The sequence below is a fragment of the Ctenopharyngodon idella genome, chromosome 21 (assembly GCF_019924925.1).
Source record: "Ctenopharyngodon idella isolate HZGC_01 chromosome 21, HZGC01, whole genome shotgun sequence".
Taxonomy (NCBI): Eukaryota; Metazoa; Chordata; class Actinopteri; order Cypriniformes; family Xenocyprididae; genus Ctenopharyngodon; species Ctenopharyngodon idella.
The window spans coordinates 15,392,155-15,415,790 of record NC_067240.1 but is presented as its reverse complement, the minus strand read 5'-3'; the positions used below and the strand labels follow the sequence as shown (position 1 = coordinate 15,415,790).

General features: G+C 37.0%; 1 protein-coding gene across 17 annotated transcripts in view; it reads left to right on the top strand.

Annotated features, from left to right (window-relative positions):
• igsf9bb (immunoglobulin superfamily, member 9Bb) overlaps positions 1-23,636 on the top strand; it is a 135,640-nt gene that overhangs the window by 57,138 nt on the left and 54,866 nt on the right. For all 17 annotated transcript variants that reach the window (XM_051878929.1, XM_051878927.1, XM_051878932.1 and 14 more), the window contains exons 4-7: positions 1,094-1,245; positions 12,940-13,057; positions 19,347-19,488; positions 22,894-23,039. In XM_051878929.1, coding sequence (XP_051734889.1) covers positions 1,094-1,245; positions 12,940-13,057; positions 19,347-19,488; positions 22,894-23,039 — 558 coding nt within the window. The remainder of the gene's footprint in view (positions 1-1,093; positions 1,246-12,939; positions 13,058-19,346; positions 19,489-22,893; positions 23,040-23,636) is intronic.

Genomic DNA, 23,636 nt, shown 5'->3' with positions numbered 1-23,636 from the left:
CCAATGGACAAGTCTGGGTCTGGCGGTTGCCAGGAGAACGGTACTTGCCTGACTGCATTGTGCCAAGTGTAAAGTTTGGTGGAGGGGGGATTATGGTGTGGGGTTGTTTTTCAGGGGTTGGGCTTTGCCCCTTAGTTCCAGTGAAAGGAACTCTTATTGCTTCAGCATACCAAGACATTTTGGACAATTTCATGCTCCCAACTTTGTGGGAATGGCCCCTTCCTGACCCAACATGACTGCGCACCAGTGCACAAAGCAAGGTCCATAAAGACATGGCTGAGCGAGTTTGGTGTGGAGGAACTTGACTGGCCTGCACAGAGTCCTGACCTCAACCCGATAGAACACCTTTGGGATGAATTAGAGCGGAGACTGCGAGCCAGGCCTTCTCGCCAACATCACTGCCTGACCTCACAAATGCGCTTCTAGATGAATGGTAAAAAATTCCCATAAACACACTCCTAAACATTGTGGAAAGCCTTCCCAGAAGAGTTGAAGCTGTAATAGCCGCAAAGGGTGCGCCAACTCCATATTAAACCCTGTGGATTAAGAATGGGATGTCATTAAAGTTCATGTGCACGTAAAGGCAGGGGTCCCAAAACTTTTGGCAATATAGTATATATATATATCCAGGCACACTGCTGGCCATGCAATACAGAATGGCATGGCCACCCCTTCCCCGGCCTGATTTTAATGAAAGTAAAATTTTTGCTACTAAATCAAGGCTTGGGGAGAATTGGCTGTGGTGGAGATGCAGAATTATTAACAATGAGAGAGATGCCAGGCAGAGAGTTCATATACTGTATACTAAGAGCTCATAAATGGCCGCATATGTATGCAGGAGGCAGATTCATGGTCAGGAGTTACTCTTATTCACAGGTATATGAGCTAACGGCTCCAACGGCCTTCTGAACTCCTATGGCTCCCATTAGCGATGAAGCATGAGTCATGCTTTAGCAGGGTCTGTAGAAGACACGTATATCATAGGACATAATATTATTATGAATGAGCCTGCCTTGTTATCGCCAGGCTGATTTATTTCAGGCAATAATGGAGAACAAATAGAGAATTTTCACATCATTTCTCTGTGTCACAGCTCCCCCAACATTCACGGACACGCCACCGCAGTATGTGGAGGCCAAAGAGGGGGGCAGCATCACTCTGAGCTGCACGGCCTTCGGGAATCCCAAACCTTCAGTCAGCTGGCTCAGGGAGGGAAACCCCGTACAGGACAGCAGCAAGTACAAGGTGAGCAAGCACATCTCTTATATATGTATATTAACTTTGGTCATGAAATCTAGGGGATATTCTATAATGTGTACTTAAAATATTAGTATAGTTTCTTGTGCCAGCAGTTATTTATTTATTTTTCACCCTCTCTCTGACCCTTTGTTATGAGTGGCTAACGCTGTCATTCATCTGGGTGGTCCAAGTTGCATAATACTAAAATATGTGTCATATGCTGTGTTGCCATGTCTCCTTAGGTTTTGAGTTTTTTTTTTTTGTCATAAAATCATTGATAAATGTATAAAAAATGTTATTTACAAAAGAGAATCATTTCCAGAGTAAAGGTGTAAGACGTTTACATTTCTTTGGCAAATGTTTATGTGTCAGTGTGAAAATCATGATATACTGTAGTAAATTTCAGCATGTGACAGCCCTAGTGTTGTGGTTACCTGAAGAGTGCCTGTGGAGTTTGATTGATATCCTTCTCTGCACAAATACAGGATTGCAGTTGCCACAGTGAGGGCTCAGGATATTTGATGACGGTGGAAATTACAGGTCATAGGCACTTTGTCATCTCTCTTCCACTATTTTTATTTCTTGCTCACTTTCCATTTTCAAACTGCTATAGTCATGGCCCCAAATCCAGCCCTCCATGAGGTTATCAGTGGCCCGCCATCACGGTTAAATTGCTACTTCTGTGTCTAAAATGCAAACAAGTGACATGCATTAAAAGTGCCACGACACTCAATTGCAGTTTAGTTTTTTGTTGAATAACATTTTTTGATTAATTCGAAATGCATTAATGTATTTAATGTATTTAATAACCGTAATGCGTGAACACTGTCATCGCTAATCTCTGACATTGACTATATTTTGTTTCTAGTTTATTCAGTTCAAAAGTTAATAGCTGAAATATACACTACCATTCAAGAGTTTGGGGTCAGTAAGTTTTTTTGTTTTTTTTTTAAGAAATTAATAATTTTTTTTAAGAAATCTAAATACATTTTTTTTTTTTTTTTTCATTAAATTTATCAAAAGAGCTAAAAATACATTTATAATGGTACAAAAGATTTTCAAACAATTGCAGTTTTTTTTTTTTTTTTTTGGCATTTCTAAAGAATTCTGAAAACATGTATCATGGTTTCCACAAAAATTTTAAGCAACAGTTTTTACAAAAGCCTCTAAGTGCAATCTGAAATATTCTTCTAAAATGAGTATTTTTATCGGATATTTAGGTTCAGTAATTTCACTTTAATAGCAATTAATAGGTCCTTTTCATTGCCATTAAAGTGAAATAACACCGGTGATGCGTATAAAACCAACGTAATAAAAACGTACCATATTCACATTCATCTGTTGTCAAAAACTGAACACGCTTTTAGCGCCACTCAGTGGACATTTCACATTGAAACTGTCACAAAACGTACATGGTGCTACGTATTTTCATTTTGCAAAAATGTTCCCACAGGTACGTTTTTCTAATGAGCCTAGGCTGCTATAGCACATTGGGCATTTGTGGCCTAATAGTTAGAGAGTTGGGCTTGTAACCCATAGGCCGTGGGTTCAAGTCTCAGAACCCGCAGGAAATGTAGGTGGGGGGAATGAATGAACAGTGCTTTCTTCCACTCTTATTACCCACAACTGAGCAAGGCACCTAACCCCCAATCGCTCCCCGGGCGCTACAGCAAAAATGGCTGCCCACTGCTCTAGGTGTGTGTTTGTGTGTTCAATACTCACTGCTGTGTGTGTGTGCATTTGGATGGGTGAAATGCAGAGCACAAATTCCAAGTATTTGGACACCATACTTGGCAACACGTCACATCACATTCACTTTTAATTAATCCCCCTCAGCCCTGTCATATTCCCTAGTCATTTAGCACTAGCCCCCTGTCCATCTCAGTGCTCGTAACTGTGCTCATTTTAACTAATGTCGTGGAGGTGTCCCTTGGGCCTCTTATGTTCACAGTGCTGTGTAATTAGGAACCAAATAAATCATCCTAGTGTTTCAGCACTAATGGAATTTTTTTGTCTTGAGTGACGTCTTTTATATTTCATCAAATGAGCCGTTCGTGATATGAAACAGACTCTTAGATTCCCTTGTCGAAACCAGCATTTAAATACAGCCTTTTTCTCACAAGTGATCCATTGATTGTGGCTCATCAAAACCGGCAAACCAAACAGTGAACCTAACTGTCAAATGCTTCTGAGTATAAACCATCTGCTCGCTGAGACTAAACAAAGAGATTCCTACAAGAACGGATGGCTTAGTTCTCCTCCTGGAAAGAGTTTGATTTACAAGAGCCCACTGAGAGATCTCCATCTCCTCACACACAGCAGAGAAATGACAGCCTGTCAGTGACAAGCTTTGCTTGGTGATTGAACACTTTTGAAGTAAGGTGAGATAATATCAGAAGAGGAACAACAGTATTCGTTGCCTGTTAATATGAGTGATGGCAAGCTCTTTGTTCAGTCAAAATAGAGCGTTGTTTTGACTGATTACGTCTATAATGTTTTTTACAAAGGAAAGAGGACAACTTCTGGTTACAATTGCACCACCTTTTTTGCTGGAGGTGTTTAAGGCATAATGCTGCGGTATGTTAGTATAGACTTAATTATGTACAATAGTCTTTAGGGGCTTTCACACCGGAGGAACCTTTTCATAGTTCCTATTGCCGTGTTCGCACCACAAGGAATGATTTTAGTTGTAGGAACTCCTTTTGGGGGAAATAAATTAGCTCCTACTTCAGAGTAAGGTCTAAACCAGCACTATAGGAACTATCAATGATGTAAGTGTATGTTGATTGGTCAAACGCATGTCAAACACCGGCACCAGGCATTTTTAAAAAGCTGTGTAAACATATTTACTTCACGAACATGGAAAACAGCGATAACGGGACTTACCTCTATTATTAGTTCTTTTCTCTGTCTCGATAATATGTAACACTGCAAGTTGTCATAGGAGATCTCATCTCTTAGCCCCACTTTTTGCTCTTTCAGTCCCATAAATTATGCGTTTACATTCCATCTCCGTTATCACGAAACCCACGACACACAACAAACACAGCTCCAATCACAGCATCCTCCATCCACAGGTTTTTAGCATTTGTAAATGCCGCGCTTAAAGACGCCGCTGTCGGCCGCTTCAGAGTTCCTATTCCTGGTGCAAATGCAACCATGAACAATGGCCCGGGGGAGAAATTAGTTCTCGGGGAACTATCCTAGTGGCTATTTCCTATAACTGAGTTCCTATCCGGTGCAAAAGCTCCTTTTGAAAGAGAGGACTCGTATACTAAACGTTTGTCGTATGTGTACCTTCTTAAGGCCCGTTCACACTAAGAATGATAACTATAAAGATAACTGTAACGATAACGTTATTAGTGTCCACACCAACCCACGATATTGTTCTGTTTATTCTAAGCATGCACTGCGGTTTTGTCCTCTGCCGCTTTAAATGCTCGAGCTCTTTAAAGCAGGGTGGATTCTGATTGGCTGCCAATGTTTTTATCATTCATCAGCTAGAAAAAAAATTGTTCTGAATGTGATTCCAACAATATAATTTCACCTGGAATTTTGCTGTTAACACACAATTATTTAGATAATACACTAAAATAATGTGGCTGATGGCTTCAACAAAAGCATATACCATTTATTAACAATCTCGTAGCTCACAGTAGGTCTGTCAATAAAGGTTTAAAGGTTATCGTTAAAAATCAATTCCCCTATAGGGAAAATTACTGGATTTTACTTCTCGAACCTGACTTTCACTTTAGTCCCACTAATGATGCTCAAATACACCTTTATTGACAACAGACTAGAAATACGGTCCTTTTAAAGTCATGAATTACAGTTTACTAGTCATATTACTTCCATAATGTCACACATTTTTGAGGTTTAAAAAAGCAACATTAAAATCTTTGCAAGTGTTGCCTTAATAAAAAGAGATCGCCATGTAGTTTGATATATTATATATATATATATATATATATATATATATATTATTAGATTATATATATATATATATATATATATATATATATATAATATGATGATTTGATTTATTAGACATGTGTGTTGTTGTTGGGTCTGCTGTAGCCTGGCCATGCATCTCCATCTGTGTAATTACAGTAATTATGGAGTCTGGGATCCACAGCAGCGTCTCAGACTGCTGCCTTTTGTTGAGTAAATTAGCCGCTGTACTTACCATCACGCTGCCCATTTGTAGACTCATGGCATGTATGTTCAGTTTGTAAATGCGACGGAGTGTGTATTTTCACGCCAAGGGGTCAAGGTTTAACAGGTTAGCATGGTCTAGTTATCCCCTGCTGGATAGATGCTGTAGCTACAAAAAAGCATATTTTTCCATTGACGACCATTCAAATATAGCTATGTATTCAGATTAAATACTTTTCTTGTAAGTCGCTCTTACCAATGTTATTATTATTTTGAATTAGCTTTAGTTTTCATTTTAAAGGATTAGTTCACTTTAAAATGAAAATTACCCCAAGCTTTACTCACCCTCAAGCCATCCTAGGTGTATATGACTTTCTTCTTTCTGATGAACACAACCGGAGTTATATTAATAAATATCCCGATGCATCCAAGCTTTATAATGGCAGTGAACGGGACCAACGAGTATGAAGAAAGTGCATCCATCTATCATAAACGTACTCCACACGGCTCCGGGGGGTTAATAAAGGCCTTCTGAAGTGCAGCGATGCGTTTGTGTAAGAAAAATAGCGTTAGTAAGTTGAATATAGAAGGCGGTCTGGCGGAATCTAGATATTTTACTTTATAACTTGTTAAATATGGATATTTTTCTTACACAAATGCATCGCTTCACTTCAGAAGAACTTTATTTACCTGCAGGAGCCATGTGGTTAAATTTTTAGTATGTTTGTTATGTGCTTTTGTCATTTTTATAGATTTTTTAAAAATTCTATATAGCTTATAGGTGCAGTAAGCAATTTCTGAGAATCATTGTTGAACACTGTTGATATTTGAGATCAACCCAAACAAACACACCCCTCCCTTCATTGCTCCGCCCCCAAAATGCATGAACACGCAATGCAAAGAGTAGATGTCTCTTTATCATAGCAGAAGCGAAGCAAAATAAAGCTTCTCAAAAAATAAGGCGAAGATGACAAACGATCGACAAGGAAGAACATAAAATGAACATACAGTTCACAAGCGTATATACAGTTCAAGCAAGAGTTCATTGTTAGTTGGCAGCAGCACACAGTCAAAACCAATGTTACTCATGTATGGAACAGAAACAACGCAGCCTCGGCGTCCGTTTTCAGGCATTCCCGCTTAGGTCTCTCCAGCGCTAGAAAGCTTTTCTAATGTGTGACTGTGATGATGATGCTTGCTAGTAGGTCTTGGTATTACACCGTCTGATGGAACGCTGAATAATTCATCAGAGAGCCCCCTCAGCGAAGGCTTTACTTTAGCATGAATCTATGTCATCTGTCTTCACTCAATTTTTTTCTCAAAGTGCTCTTCACCTGCTCGGCCAGCAGTAGTAAAGTGACCCTCATGTATCGTTAACCATCCAGCTCTGACAGGGCAGGGAGAAAAGATGCTCTGGCGAGTCCCCTACCTGTCAGGTCTGTCTGCAGAGAGCGGCAGATCTGTTATGCTGTTCTGAGACCAGTTGTACCCGGTCACATATTTCCCATGAGATTATGATTGGCAGCAAATTGCATTTGAAAGTGAGTAAAGGTTTTTCCTTTCTTGCTGACTTGTAGTGAATACATTTTATTGTAAATACATTTGAATAATTTATTAATTTTAAAAGTAAATGTTATTGAACTTTTTTTCCCCCTAAAATTTTCAAGTATGGCTCACTGATTGTTGAATATTTTTTTTTAATATATAATCATTTTATTAATAACAATAATCTTTTTTTAAATTAGTTGCAATAGGATGTCAGATTTTTCCACCATGCTGAGAGCTTATTTATTATGAAAACGATTATTTATTTTTGATAATTATTATTTTATTTTAGTAATGATATATTAATAATAATAATAATAATAATAATAATAATAATAATTTCATTTATTTTTTAATTTATTTCAGTTTTCAAAAGGCTTTTAATCAGATCAGTTGTTTTCGTCTTAGTTTCAGTTTTAGTTTATGAAAATAACCATGGACATTACATGTGACAAACATTTAGGGCTTGAGAAATGAGAATGAACTGTTCCTTTCCTGAAAAGGCCAGCATGCATTTTTGAGAAGGCCTTTTGATCTTTTGACCCTTAAGTGGCCGACAGTCGGCCGCAGTTTTTATTTACCTTAAGTTTTCTCAGTGTGTTCCGCACCGTCGGCTGAAGTTGGTCCTCGACGGATTTTCTTTGGCTGATTCGACATGTTGAATCGGTGTCGGAGCTCGTCGGTCAGTCGGCCATCTGATCATTTTGATTGGCTGTTCAGCTACTGCCACCTGCTGGTACGGAAAGGCATTTCTTCTTATGCAAGCGCAGAACGGACGTGCTACTTGGCCGTCGGGTGTCGAGCGTCGGTTTGGTGTGTCAGGGCAACTTTAAAAAAATTATTAACCATCAAAAAGGCTGCATTGTTTTTTTAGTGCCCACACTGCTTAAAGTTGTTTCAAAGTTGGAGGAACTTTCAAAAGACAAACATACATCTTACAAAGACAAACATTTTTTCCTTTGGAATAACATGTACTGCTGAATCATGCATACAGTAGTATCAGCATCCCGCCCCTTACCTGCCCCTCTGCCACCAAACATACACACTTGTACAGAGTAAATCCATTATTCAGCTGTGTCTACTCACTCTCTGAGAGCATGTGCACAATTCAGTGCCAAAACAAGCAGAAACACTCTCCTCTTGTAAGCGCGGCCTTGTCTCGAAAAAATAATTGTGAAACTGAGCCAGCAAGGTAACCATCACAGCTTGAAAGACCTTCGGAATTCATTAATGATTGATGACTTGCATGTTTCATATGCACTATCATTTCAGAATAAAGACAAGACACAGAGCAGGCTGGCCTGCTATTTTACTAAAAACAAGAGCCCATGTTAGAACATCATTCAAGAAAGAATTTTAATTTGTAAAAATGTGGGAAAGATTCAAAGTGTCGTGCAGAAGGTTTAGCTCATGAATATTAGTTTATGCACAAATATTTTAAAATGACTAAAAAATGACTTAAAGGGTTAGTTCACCCAAATGGATCTTGGGAGAGGAAATGTCATTGCTGGCTATGCAGGCCTCATGGAGCCATCGGATTTCAACAAAAATATCATAATTTGTGTTCCGAAGATGAACAAAGGTCTTATGGGTGTGGAACGGCATGAGGGTGAGTAATAAATGACATTATTTTCATTTTGGGGTGAACTAACCCTTTAATAAAAAAATTCATTTATAAATAAATACTTTGTGTTGCATTTCATTGATCTGTAACAGAGGATTTGCCCATGCTATTGAAATCTTGAAAAGATTCTATTGGAATTAATGGTATAATGACAAGTGGGCATCCCATATCAAAAAAGAGACATATTTCAACTGTGGTAGACCATTCCACTCCTGAAAGTGCATGCCTTTTGACCTTTTGACCCTCAGAAGTATTCAGTATAAGAGGTTCCAGTGAAAAGTTAACTGATTTATTTATGTATAAATAGTATATAATAATAATAATAAACAAATACCAACAATAGTAGATGCTTCCTCTGTATTAGATTCATCCCTGCTCTAAGCTATTTCATAATGTGGTGGAGACAAAACTGCCCATGGTTAAAATCGGTGGGTATATCCCCACTGTAAATTATGCTTTTGAATCCTAATTTCTAAAATGTTTAATGAAAAAATGCCAAACCCTCCTTGCACACCTCAGCCCATCTAACCAAGAATAATCCAGAGCATATTAGATAAATGCAAGAACTGTTCTGCCATTGGTAAAATGGAAATAACGCTTGTGTGGGCACAGAAAGAGAGATGCACATTGATCTTTAAGTCTCTGTTGGAGTGGCCTGGTTTGTTTGATCTCTCCTACGCAGTCTCTGCCTCTACGTCTCCGGTTCACAGCGATTTCATTGCAAAGCATTTTTATTTGTACTGTGTATGAGACAATTTATTTTCTAAAATTGTTTTATTCTTTATGAGTTATGTAATCTTGTAAGAGTGGTCCCTCTCATGATACATGTTTTGAATGTAAAGATACATAACTGTGGAAAAATAGCAGGAACATAACAGCAGGAAAAATAGATCTCATGGGATGCTGAGCAGGGTTCCCCCAACACATCATTTCTACTGATGTATGTGTTCATATGAGAAAAATAAGTGAAATCTGTCACAGAGATAAGAAATGATAAGTTACATTGCGCACACTTTGGGATTATTAAGATGCTACTGTTGACTTGAAGCAAACAAACTTTAAAAAACCCATATGAACTGTTTAATAAGCAAAAAAAGGGATTTGATATTGACTAATGAAAGAATGTGATAAACAATTTACATTCATAGATTTCTATTTCAGTGAGTTGACTTGTGCGTTACAATATTGTAATGCATTTAGTTACTTTTGTGTTACTTTTTCTCACCTGGGCTGGGCTTGCTTGTTTGTTTTTAATAATAATAATAATAATAATAAAAAAAGTTCTGTTTTTGGCAAATGTAAAAGTCCTTTTACACAAAAATTCAAATGAATAAGCCTCAGGCTGAAGGAAATGCAAATTCATGCCTGTACAGTAGAGTTGGGGTACTCAAACTCGGACTTGAGTATTGACTTTTTGCGGACTTGGACTTCATGGTCATGGACTTACTTGTGATGGATACATTTTTACTTGGACCTGACTCGGGCGTTTGGGACTTGAAAAATGCTCCCGAGTCCAACTGAGTCCAGGGATTCAGTGAAATATGTTTGGGACAGTTGACAAAATTGTCAGTGGCCAGAAAGGGTCAGTATTGCATTGTCATGGTAGTCAATAATTCACGTGTTTTTAAATCTTGCCTGTTTATACAATCAATTTGATACTTCCAAGCTGTCTAAGACGAGTTCCTGTATGCACACACTCACAGAAAGCGCATATCAGTCAGTGTGCAAATACGTATAAAGTTCTCTTTCGTGCCTTATTGTGCTTCTACACTCTTAAATACACACCAAGTTATGTCAAAATGCCTGTCTCAGTGAGTATACACGTAAACACAGTCAGTTATGTCTTAAAGGGTTAGTTCACCCAAAAATGAAATTTCTGTCATTAAGTACTCACCCTCTTGTCGTTCCACATCCGTAAGACCTTCGTTCATCTTCATAACACAAATTGAGATATTTTTAATGAAATCTGAGGGTATCTGATCCACACACAGGCAGCAACGTCATTGCACCTTTTGACATCCAGAAAGGTAGTTAAAAACATGGTTAAAATAGTCAACGTGACTGCAGTGGTTTAACCTTAATGTTATGAAGCGACGAGAATACTTTTTGTGTGCAAAAACAAAACAAAACTAATGACTTTATTCAACAATTTGAACCACTGTCATACGTAGTGAACTCAGTGCAGGCTTCCTTGTTTATGTCCGAATGCTAACTCAGTACTGAGCCGGCATTCGGACGTTGCTGCCTATGTGTGGATCAGATACCCTCGGATTTCATCAAAAATATCTTAATTTGTGTTCAGAAGACAAACGAAGGTCTTGCAGGTTTGGAACGACATGAGGGTGAGTACTTAATGACAGAAATTTCATTTTTGGGTGGAATAACCCTTTAAGTGAACGTAAACAGTTGGGGGGAAAGAAACGGTGTCAGTACAGCATATTGGATCTGTGCATTAGATCTTAAAGTGACAGCAGCCTCATAAACCTGCTGCTGTCTGTGTCATTAATGATAATCAAACAACAAAAGAAAAAGAGAGAATGATTCACTGTTCTTGACTGAGTACCTTTAATAATAATCATTTATATTTAATGCATACAGTGAAGATTATGCAAGTTTAATTTTTTACATTTATTACTTTATTAAATGTCTGCAGTAGGCTATTTCTGTAGAATAGGTCTACTATAGACCTACATGAAAAATGATTTATTTCATTTGTATTTTTGATTAATATATATTTTTTTTGTCCTTTTGCTTGCAATAGACTATTAGACGGTTTACCTGCGTTCAGTTAGCTTGAGAACTTTTTACTTACATTAATTAGGCTAGTATTAGTCTTTGCTGTTGTAATGAAATTATTTTTAAAACATGGTGGCAGCTTCTAGTTTCAAAGGAAAAGAATGTTTCTGACATATTTGAAGCAGTAGTTTACATCAAAAATTCAAAAACAACAACAAAATTCTTAGTGTTTTATATACTTATAATTACAATAGCTTTTTACTATGGTAAATATTGAAATATACAGCAATTATATTCTGGTGTGGCTTGTGTATATAGGCAGGCAGGGCAAAGCCCTACCAAAATAGTCATCAACTTGATCCATACAATAGACTTCCAATAACGTAATTTGTTAATCATAAATGCATTCAAAAATGAAATAGTTTTGAGCTGGCCCTGAGTTGTAGAAATTTGCAAAACCTTTATACAAAGTGCATGCCATTATAAAAACTGGCATGTAATTAAAAAAAATTATAAAAATCTGTCCCCTCCCATGTCACCATGCCACTGTATTGTCGACTCTTCAGGTCCCAAGAGGCTGTTCCCATTCACCAAACTACCCTGATTACTACCGCCTGCCTTGAATTCATACATTTACAACGATGAATAAGTCAAAGCCCTATAGCTTTTTACATTCGAAAAGCTGTTTTACTCAGAAATATGCCATGATACAGAAATCAAATCGGCCATAACTTCCGTAACATGACTTTAAGTTTGCTGAGCAGGATATTAATTATGAGATGATGTGAAATCAAAAATCAAATTGGCAAGATGCAATAGAGGTTTGCTTTTGTTACATTTAAAATTGACAAAATAGTTTTTTATAAGTTAAGGTTAAAAAAAAAGATATTGACTTGATGAAATACAGTATTGTTTAGTTGGACTCAGATTAAACTCAGACCTTTTGGACTCGGACTTAAGTCAGACTCGGCCCCTTTTGGACTTGACACGGACTCAATTGGTTAAAGGCTTAAGGTACTCAACTCGGACTTGACTAAGGTGGACTCAAACCCAACACTACTATATAGTAGAGGGCGCAGCTCAAACAAACCTTTCAGCTGTGCTGTCATTCTGGATTGCAGAGGAATAGGATACAGGAGAAGAAAGTTCAACACTCTTAGTTCAGCAATAAAAACAAAAAAATGAAACATAAATGTGATGTTTATCTAAAGTCATTTTTGCTTATTGATATGGTTGAATTGGATCATCGAAGGTCAGCAGCAAAGATACATAATAAAGTGAGATTAAATACATAAAGTACAATTGTATTGCAGGTTTGCGTAATATTCTGATAGTTTAGAACCACAATAATGCCTCTGCACTTACTCCAAATTTCTCTCAACATAGGCACAGGAGTGGCGTCAGTCAGTAAATGGGAAAACAAAGTAACTTGCATTACTTATTTGAAGAAGTATCTTAGATAATTAGTTGTAAATTTTAAAAGTAATGCATTACTTTACTTGATACTTAAAAAAAAGTAATCTGATTACATAACTCTCGTTATTTGTAATGCGTTACCCCCAACACTGGTCAGAGAGATTGTTTTCTTTATGTTAATAAGATTGTGTCTCAGTAGGTGATGCTGTGACCTCTCTCCACAGGTGAGTGATGGCAGCTTGACACTTGTTTCCATCAGCCGTGAGGACAGGGGAGCGTACACATGCCGAGCGTACAGCGAGCAGGGAGAGGCCATCCATACCACACGCTTACTCGTCCAAGGTAGCACCATATATCTTGTCTCCATGTCTTTATTGTTTGCTATTATTTGAATGACATGACTATCATGTTGTCAGAGTGCTGTGCTGTGTGTGTGAACAGTCCTCTGTGTGTTTGTGTCTGTGTATGTGCGTACAGTCATGCTTACAAAGCTGCATGCTGCATGGCACCCATGCTGCAGAGCTACAGAGATAATTGGACTCCATATGTTAGCTGTCTGGTACAGTATAAAGCAGTAATGGTTTCACTGTCAGAGAGATTTTTCACCATAGTGCCGCCAAAGAAGCTTTTTCCTGTTGGGATTGCTAATCTGTTCTGTGTCTGCTGCTTTTAGCATCCAATGTTAGCATGTAACCCAATAATGCAATGGATTGATTACTTTTATTATCTACTTGTCAACATTTTTATATGTTAATGAAAACAATTTATTTAACCAAAGCTTTAATCCGTGGCCTTGGCTAAGCATAATCATAAATATACTTTCTTTGGAAAGGGCTATCAAAAGATTAAAACTGGATTTTGGTGGCAGATATCCTCTATCTATTTAATATTGTTCATTATAATGCTAAATGATGTTCAGTATAATAGGAACACTATCAACACTGATTTTGTGTTGATGAAGGGGCACTTTAGAAGCCCGTTTCCGCCATTATTATGGGAAACTTTCTTTTTATTAAGGAATGTTAAGTCATAAATATGAGAAAATATCTCTGAAATAGTAAGTGAGCCACAAGAGAAGCGATGTAATTGTTTACTGCTTTACTAGCGATAAGAAGAGGAGAAAAGAATGGGAAGTTGTGCAGAATGTGGACAAATAAAACTTCATAAAGATCCGCGTCTTTGGGCCTGTTTACACTTGTTCACTTCATGCTTTTTCTCTGATCGGATAGCTATCCGATCGTGAAAACACCAGGTCAAAATTCCCCCCGAAACGCACTCGAGACGGATATAAATCCGATCACTCAAACCACTTCAGGAGGTGGTCTGGGACTCATTCCAGTCAAAACTGAACGGGTCTAAATGCATCTGGTTGTTGAAACCACGTGTGTAAATTTAACTCCTCCCAAAAATACAAAAAAATAAAAAATAAACGTGTGAGAGCGTGTTATAGGTTAAATAATGTAATAGCCAGATATGACAGCGCTACTGTAGCACGCATCACCGCAGATGAGCAGCTGATTTTCTATTCAGCAAGACAACGCGCAAACTGCCGCAAATCAAACTGAAAGTAAGTCGCAGACGCTCACAACACAATCATCTTCATTAAAAGTAATGAGACTAAAAGATCTTACCAGTGTTGCTGCCGTGCTCTCTCCGATTGCGGTCTTGATTTTAAAATTAGCTTATGATCAATAAAATGCAGCTCATATTTGTTGCTTTCGGTGACATGAACTCCATGAAATCTGCATATAGCGCGGGAATTGAAGATCGGATAGGATATATTTTGCGGAGACACATTAATGTGGCCAAGTGTAAATGCAATCGTTTTTATAAATCAGATAGCTGTCCTATCAGAGAAAAACACATTAAGTGACCAGGTGTAATGTTCTCTCCACTTTAGCCCTGATGCCTTTGATTATTTTTCATTAGCCTCAAAGCCTCAAAGTCATCAGGGCTAAAGTGAAGAGAACAAAGACGTGAATCTTTAGGAAGTTTTATTCGTCCACATTCTTCACAACTTCCCATTATTTTCTCCTCTTCTTATCGCTAGTAAAGCAGTAAACACTTACATTGCTTCTCATGTGGATCATCGACTGAAAATTACAACAAAAAGCCGCACAATGTGGCATCGTATATTATATTCCGAGTTGTGTTGTGGTAAAATAGCCATAGAGTAATATAAGAAGCTGACACTGTGCAACCATTTGACGTCATTGACATAGAACGCAAACAAAATGGCGCCGCCCATTGTCCAAATATGTAATGGATTTTTTAAATAACGTAAATCTTTCATGGGTTTTCTACTACATATTTCAGTAACAGACATCATTTACATTTTATTAAGCCATACAAGTCTTAACACCAGGGGTTCCCTTTAAGAAAGCATCTCATTATTATGAGATACTAAGCATTACCCATGAGTCATAAGAAAGTTTATTATTATTAGATACAATTAATCAAGAGAAAGTTTCTCATTTTTATGAGATATTAAGTCAGTTATTAGATTTTTTTCTAAATTTTATAACAAGGTACATATTAAGAAAGCTTCTCCTTATGAGATACTAAGCATTAATCATGAGGTTGTCATTATGAGATACTAACAATTAATCAAGAGAAAGTTTCTCATTATTATGAGATACTAAGCATTAATCATGAGAAAGTTTCTCAGATACTAAGTATTAATAATGAGAAAGTTTCCCATTATTACAGGATATTAAGTCATTTATTAGTTTTTTTTCTCAATTTTACGACAAAATCTACAGATTAAAACATTTTCTCATTATGAGATACTAAGCATTAATTATGAGAAAGTTTCCCATTATTATGAGATATTGTCATTTATTTGATTTTTTTCTCAATTTTACAACATAAAGTACATTTTAAGAAAGTTTCTCATTATTAAAAGTACTAAGCATGAATCATGAGAAAGTTTCTCATTATTGTAATGTGTATGCTCTGTTTTCATTGTGTTTAGGTTCTGTCTTCCCTATGCCTTTCATTTGACCCACTTTCCCAGTGTGTCTGATTCATCATTACGTTCACCTGTTTGGTTAATTATCTCATTAGTTCTTCTTGTTATTTAAGCCCTGAGTTCTACTTAGTTCTTTGTCCATTCTCATTTGTGTAAGGTTGTTGTTTCTCTGTTATTCTGAGCATTTTGTCTTTAAAGACTGTCAGTCTGATTCTCCTTCGTTTGTGTGCTTTATATACACAACTATCATGTAACAACTAAAAGATACTAACAATTAATCAAGAGTTTCTCATTGTTATATGATATTAAGCATTAATAAGAAAGTTTCTCATTATAAGTATTACCTATGAGAATGTTTTTCATTATTATGAAATGCCTAATCTTTATTATGAGAAATATTCTCAATTTAATGAGATGCTAAGTTATTGTTATGAGAAAGTTTCTCATTATTATTGCTTACAGATTCATCATCATATTTTTCAACTGAGGCAGAAATGGAGTTCCATACTTAAGCCCTATTGATGGAATAGTTAAAATAATAATAATCAAAGGTTGTTAATATCAAGTAAGTTCTTCTGCACAATTTTGCTATCAACATAAAAACTTTGGTCACTTTACATGGTGATCATATGGTCTGTTCATCTGTAAGTAGGTAGTGCTTTACCAGAAGCTCAAGTGTGGACCAGACCAAGCACATTTGTCATGAATTTCTGTACTGGACTAGTTTATCACATTGTTTTAAGATTGAAAGTCAAGGGTAAAACAATAAAAATGTATATATATAAAGGGCATTTGAAGAGTATCAAAAATACTTTATGCAAAATTAGCAAAGGAATTTCCATTTTATTAATACCACCAAAACTGCTGAGACATAAAAGCGGCTAGTTGAAGAGACGTGGTTTTGCAGACACAATGGCTGTCTTGTGAGTTTGTTTTTGTACTGTAATGTGTGTGTGTGTGTGTGTGTGTGTGTGTGTGTGTGTGCTGTAGAGCAGGACAGAGAGCATCTGTAGAGTCCATGCCTGCATGGGGAGCTCTCTGCAGGCTTTCTCCACAGAAGAGCCCTCTCTTTACACTGGCACTGCTAACTGAAGCGGTGCCCACAGTGGGCGGTACAGTGAGATCTGTTGGTAGGCCGCTGCAGATTCTGGGTAGAACTCTTATCATCTTAGCCAATGATATTCAAATGAGGCGGCTGATCTGATTTAAACTGGACACATCAAAGCGAACGTTCTTTCACTCTTCCAGTTGTCGTGCTGTCGGCAGACTTAAGCATGTTGGAGTATGTCAGAAACTGAACGTGTATCTGTATACTACTGTGTGGGTGAGCGTAATTTCACCAAGTACAACATGTTCCTGGATCAACATCTTTTTTGATCCTGGAACAACATTTTAATCAACCAATTAGATTTGAGGGACAAGTTTACAGTTTATACCAAGTTTAGGATTAAACCAGGGTTAGGTACTTCTACATCAGTGTTATTCACCTATCATTTCCGTTTTAGAGTGGGTGGAGCCTATAGTGCGATGATGTATAACTATTTATTGATGTCTTGCTCTGGAGGCATTCATATCCAAATATATTTAACAGATCTTGCAATATCTTTTGGAGCTTGATTACAACCCGAATTCTGAAAATGTTGGGACATTTTTTAAATTTGAATAAAATTAAAACTAAAAGACTTTCAAATCACATAAGCCAATATTTTATTCACAATAGAACATAGAAAACATAACAAATGTTTAAACGGAGAAATTTTACACTTTTATCCACTAAATGAGCTCATTTCAAATTTGATGCCTGCTTGGCACGGGGGCAACAAATGGCTGAAATAGCAAAAAGATTCAGCTGGGAGAACATCTAGCAACTAATTAAGTTAATTGATATCAGGTCTGTAACCTGATTAGCTATGAAAGGGATGTCTTAGAGAGGCAGAGTCTCTCAGAAGTAAAGATGGGCAGAGCTGTGAAAGAGTGCATAAAAAGATTGTGAAATACTTTAAAAACAATGTTCCTCAATGTCAAATTGCAAAGGCTTTGCAAATCTCATCATCTACAGTGCATAACATCATCAAAAGATTCAGAGAAACTGGAGAAATCTCTGTGCGTAAGGGACAAAGGCCAAAGACCTTTATTGGATGCCCGTGGTCTTCGGGCCCTCAGACGACACTGCATCACTCATCGGCATGATTGTGTCAATGACATTACTAAATGGGCCCAGGAATACTTCCAGAAACCACTGTCTGTAAACACAATCCGCCGTGCCATCTGCAGATGCCAACTAAAGCTCTATCATGCAAAAAGGAAGTCATATGTGAACATGGTCCAGAAGCGCCGTCGTGTCCTGTGGACCAGGGCTTGTTTAAAATGGACTGTTTCAAAGTGGAAAAGTGTTCTATGGTCAGATGAGTCCAAATTTGACATTCTTGTTGGAAATCACGGACGTCGTGTCCTGCGGGCTAAAGAGGAGGGAGACCTTCCAGCGTGTTATCAGCGTTCAGTTCAAAAGCCAGCATCTCTGATGGTATGGGGGTGCATAAGTGCGTACGGTATGGGCAGTTTGCATGTTTTGGAAGGCACTATGAATGCTGAAAGGTATATAAAGGTTTTAGAGCAACATATGCTCCCCTCCAGACGACGTCTATTTTAGGAAAGGCCTTGTGTATTTCAGCAGGACAATGCAAAACCACATACTGCAGCTATTACAACAGCATGGCTTCATCGTAGAAGAGTCCGGGTGCTGAATTGGCCTGCCTGCAGTCCAGATCTTTCACCTATAGAGAAAAATACATCAAAGGTGACCACAAACTCTTCAGCAGCCGGAAACCTATATCAGGCAAGAATGGGACCAAATTTCAACCGCAAAACTCCAGAAACTCATAACTTCAATGTACAGACATCTTCACACTGTTCTGAAAAGAAGAGGAGATGCTACACCATGGTAAACATGCCCCTGTCCTAACTATTTTGAGACCTGTAGCAGGCATCAAATTTGAAATGAGCTCATTTTGTGCATAAAATTGTAAAATTTCTCAGTTTAAACATTTGTTATGTTATCTGTGTTCTATTGTAAATAAAATATTGGCTCATATGATTTGAAAGTCTTTTAGTTTTCATTTTATTCAAATTTAAAAAACATCTCAACATTTCCGGAATTCGGGTTGTAAATAAATGTTTTGTTTCTAACAAGGAAGAAACTTGCAAGATGTTTTACTGGTACAAAAATCTTATATGTCAAAAGATCATGGCAAATTTGATCTCTCATGTCATGACCCCTTTAATGTAATGTAAAATAAAATAATGTAAAGCTATCTAAAGGATGATGTGACACTGAAGACTGGAGTAATGGTTGCTGAAAATTATAATGGTGAGCATAAATCGTAATTATTCCAAATTTGGTTGTGTATATTAACTCTTCATTCTGTATGAGGCATTGACTGAATACAATATTCACTTGTTGTTTGTTTAACAGCTGTTGAATTCAAATAACCAAATGACAGAATGAAAATATACATGATTGGAAACACTCACGTGAAACATTTTCCCCAGCTCTAGTTGTTTTTATCCTTGAAGAAGACTGAGATTGCTATATGCTCCAATAGGATGTGACGCATCCTGATATGCAATGCTGATTTATTATGTGTCTCTTTTCTATTTCAGGACCCCCATTTATTGTCTCACCACCAGAGAACATAACCGTAAACATATCCCAGGATGCATTCTTCACTTGTCAGGCTGAGGCATATCCTGGCAACCTAACGTACACCTGGTTCTGGGAGGAAGATAACGTCTTCTTCAAGAAGTAAAGTTATGATCGGGTTCATTACTGTACCATACCCCCACTGTCCTGTGTCCATGTGGAGTTTGTCACAGTCCATGTAGTTTCGTCATCATCATTGAGGCATCAGTGAGTTTGCCATTAGGGACTATGGGCATTGTGATACTGTTTTAGGCTTTGGTCAAACATTTTGTAAGCCCTTGTGTTGAGAAATGTGCGTAGAAAACAGAAATGTAATCATAGGTGTCGTTGAGCTGTATTTAGAGGGCTTCAGCTCATCTGAACACACTGTTCAAAAGTTTGGGGTCAGTTAGATTTTTTTTTTTTTTCATTTATTTGTACTTTTATTCCACGAAGACATTCAATTCATCAAATGTGACAGTAAATACATTATTATAATAGAAAAGATTTCTGTTTCAAATAAATGCTGTTCTTTTGAACTTGATTTTTATCAAAGAATTTCAATAAAAATGAAAAGCAGCACAACTGTTTTCAGCATTGATAAGAATCAAAAAATAAATGACATTTTAAAATATATTCACATAGAAAACAGTTATTTTAAATGATATTTATAATAATATTTCACAGTATTGCTGTTTTTAATGTATTTTTGATCAAATAAAAACAGCCTTGGTGAGCAAAAGAGATTCTTTCAAAAACATTAAACAAGTCTTATACACCCCAAACTTTTTAACAGTAGTGTCTATCTATTGATAAACAGATTCATTTTTAATTTAAATTATATTTAAAGAGTTGTCAGTACAAAATATTTAAACTCACAACATCTTACACTTAATGTTTAAAAAAAAAAAAAAAAAAAAAAAACAGCTCTGAGCCCCCTACAATTGAAATCATAGAATCGCCCCTGAATGTTTGGCAAAAAAAAAAAAAAAAAAAAAAGATTAAATATTACAAGGGATATTTGGTTTTGTGAGGTTTTAGCATTCTAAGTTTAGTATGACAGTGGGTGCGTCTCAGACAGCTTCCTAGCTTCCTAGGTCATGAATCCGTATATCGTGTACACTAATTCGGGCACTGGTAAGGACAGTAAGGACCCTGGCTCACTACACATTGGGACACTTATGACTCTATTTTCAGCAACATGACAACGTCCTCATTGTACAACATCACTACTGGTATTTATACATAACAGCAGAACTGATATCTTTCTGACATTATTTTTTAATGTTATTTAAAGTATGATAAGTACTTTGCTTGTTACATATACATGCAACATTTCAGCCGTACAGTAAATAAATTATAAATGTTAGCTAGATTATATTCATTACCTGTCTAGCTATGTACTGTATGTTAATGCTGAAATATAATTTAATAATGGTTTATATTTTTTCAAAACATTTATCGCGTGTCATTATGTGTAGTGAGTTGGCTCATGTGATTTATGTTTCACGCTTCAGATCTTGAATTAAGGGAACATAGTGAGCGTTGATGCACCCTGGTTTTTCTTCGTGGGACTTTTTAGGGAGAGAATGTTTCAGTGCACTGGAAGGATTTTGCAGATAATCCATTAATATGTCCGACTCCCTGATCAGTGCCCTGAAAACTGAACTAGGGAGCTGAGTGAGACGCAGCCAGTTTGCTATGTGTTTCCCACTTGTATTTACATGTGTGTATGTGTCCGTGTGTCATTATTCTCATTTGGAGGTCTCACACTCCTCAGATTGTCTCATTTGTGTCTCTTTTGCCCTGTGTGTGCCTGTGAGAATTTTCTGAAGGACTGTTTAAAGTATGTTTAAAGTAATACATTAATATCAGTCAAATAGCAATTTCATTCTCACTGTCCCTAATCACACTTTGGGGTTACACATATATATGAAACTATAAGTTTTCTAGTAAATACTTTGAAGGCCATCAATCCTAACTTAAATAGAAACTTATAAATGACTAATTGGGAACGCTAAACATAGGAAGCTACTCCTCACATGAAAACCAATTGATTTCATTTGACTTTAGCATTAGCATGTTGCTAAGGTAAAAGCATGAATGACTAGTAAACATAAAAAACATAGCACACAAAAATAGTGTGTCCTCTGTGTTAACCTTGAATAGAAAAGGGCACAAAGTGAATTTCCACTATCATATACGATAAATGATAACTGTATCCTGACATAGATCCTCTCAGGTTCTCATGGCTCGCTGTTCTCCCTCTGTCCCCCATGACAAGAATATCTAGTGACATGGCGCTTGTGTCTTCATACGCTCCACTAGCACTGATTATAAGTAGCAGTGCCCTGAGCCATTCAAGACGCCCTCATGCGTGGTCTGTACACTCTATAGAAAAAGGATATTATGTTTTTTTCTTTCTAATAGAGTCTCTGTGCAGCAGGACAGGTGGACGCACAGGCAAGAATAGAGGCCACGCAGGCATTTTGTACACTGAAGCATTTTTTTTTCCCTCTGATCTCTGCCCCGGACACTCCATCTGTTCTTGTTGAAAGAGTAGACTGTAATTCATGAGGCTTTGTGCTTTATTTTCTAGGTTAAAATCAATTTATGTAGGCATTTACGTGGCTCAGTGGTTAGCACTGTTGCCTCACAGCAAGAAGGTCCCCAGTTTGAGTCCTTTCTTTGTGGAGTTTGTATGTTCTCCCCATGTTAGTGTGGGTTTTCTCTGGGTACTCCGGTCTCCCCCACAGTCCAAAGACATGCAGGTTAGGTGAATTGGACAGTCAAAAATTGCCTGTGTCTGTGAGAGCCCTGTGATGGATTGGCCATCTGTCCAGGGTGCTTTCCCCTGCCTCTGGGATAGGCTCCAGCCCTATGACTTAGAAGGTCATATAAGGAATAGAGAGAGAGAGAGAGTCATATATTGTATATTTTTAGGGATAGTTTACAAAAAAAAATTGTCATTATTAACTCGCTTTCATGTTGTTCCAGTATGTGGAACACAAAAAGAATATACACTACCATTCAAAAGTTTGAGGTCGATAAGATTTTTATAAATGTTTTTGAAATAAGTCTCATGCTCACCAACAAAACATTTCTTATTACTAATAATGCTGAAAACAGTTGTGCTGCTTAATATTTTTCTAGAAACCATGATTTTTTTTTCCAGGATTCTTTGATGGAGAGCAGCATTTATTTGAAATAGAAATCTTTTGTAACATTATAAATGTCTTTACTGTCACTTTTGACCAATTTAACGCATCCTTGCTGAATAAAATCAAGAATAATTTTTTAATCTTACTGACCCCAAACTTTTGAACAATAGTTTATGTAGTATAAATAATATATATATATATATATATATATATATAAAATATTTTTTGGGGGGGTAAGCTTTTATTTTGGGCAATAATTACTTGTAAGTAATGTAAATTGTGGGAATCATTATTATTGATACTACTTGTGCTGATTCAGATCTGTCTCTTTTGATTCTTATTTGTCAATCTTTCTCTCTCTCTCCAGTGATCTAAAGCGCAGAGTGAGTATTCTGATCGACGGTTCGCTCATCATCTCCCAGGTGAAACCTGAGGATGCTGGTAGATACACCTGCAGCCCGAGTAACAGCCTTGGCCGCCCACCTTCTGCATCAGCATACCTGACAGTGCATTGTGAGTCATTCCGCAGAGCTATCTGCTGATACACCACTAGATCTTACTGACATTAGATTTTTGTCTTTCATCTGAAAACATTTATTCTTTGCTGGTGCCCCTAAAAAACTATATATTGTGGAGTGTAGGCGAGAAACCACCAGAATAGAATGGATTTGGTATTTTTACTTCCTGTCAATATATCCTGCTGATCAGTGTTGGGGGTAACGCATTACAAGTAACTTGAGTTATGTAATCAGATTACTTTTTTCAAGTAACTAGTAAAGTAATATATTACTTTTTCAATTTACAACAAAATATGTAAGTTACATTTTCAAATAAGTAACACAAGTTACTTTTTCACATTTATCGACTGACAGCTCTCCTGTCTCCATGTTGAGAGAAATAAGGTGCAGAGGTGTTGCTTGATGGTTATTGTAGTTCTAGACTAAATGTGAAAATGCATTTACTCATCTCACTTGCACGAAAACATTCAGTATTCCTCAAAATGAATAAAAAAAGTGAAATGCAATCTCATTTTTAATCCAAAATGGCAGCACAGCTGAAAGGTTTGTTTGAGCTGCACCCTCTATTGCACTGGAGTAAATATGCTTTTCC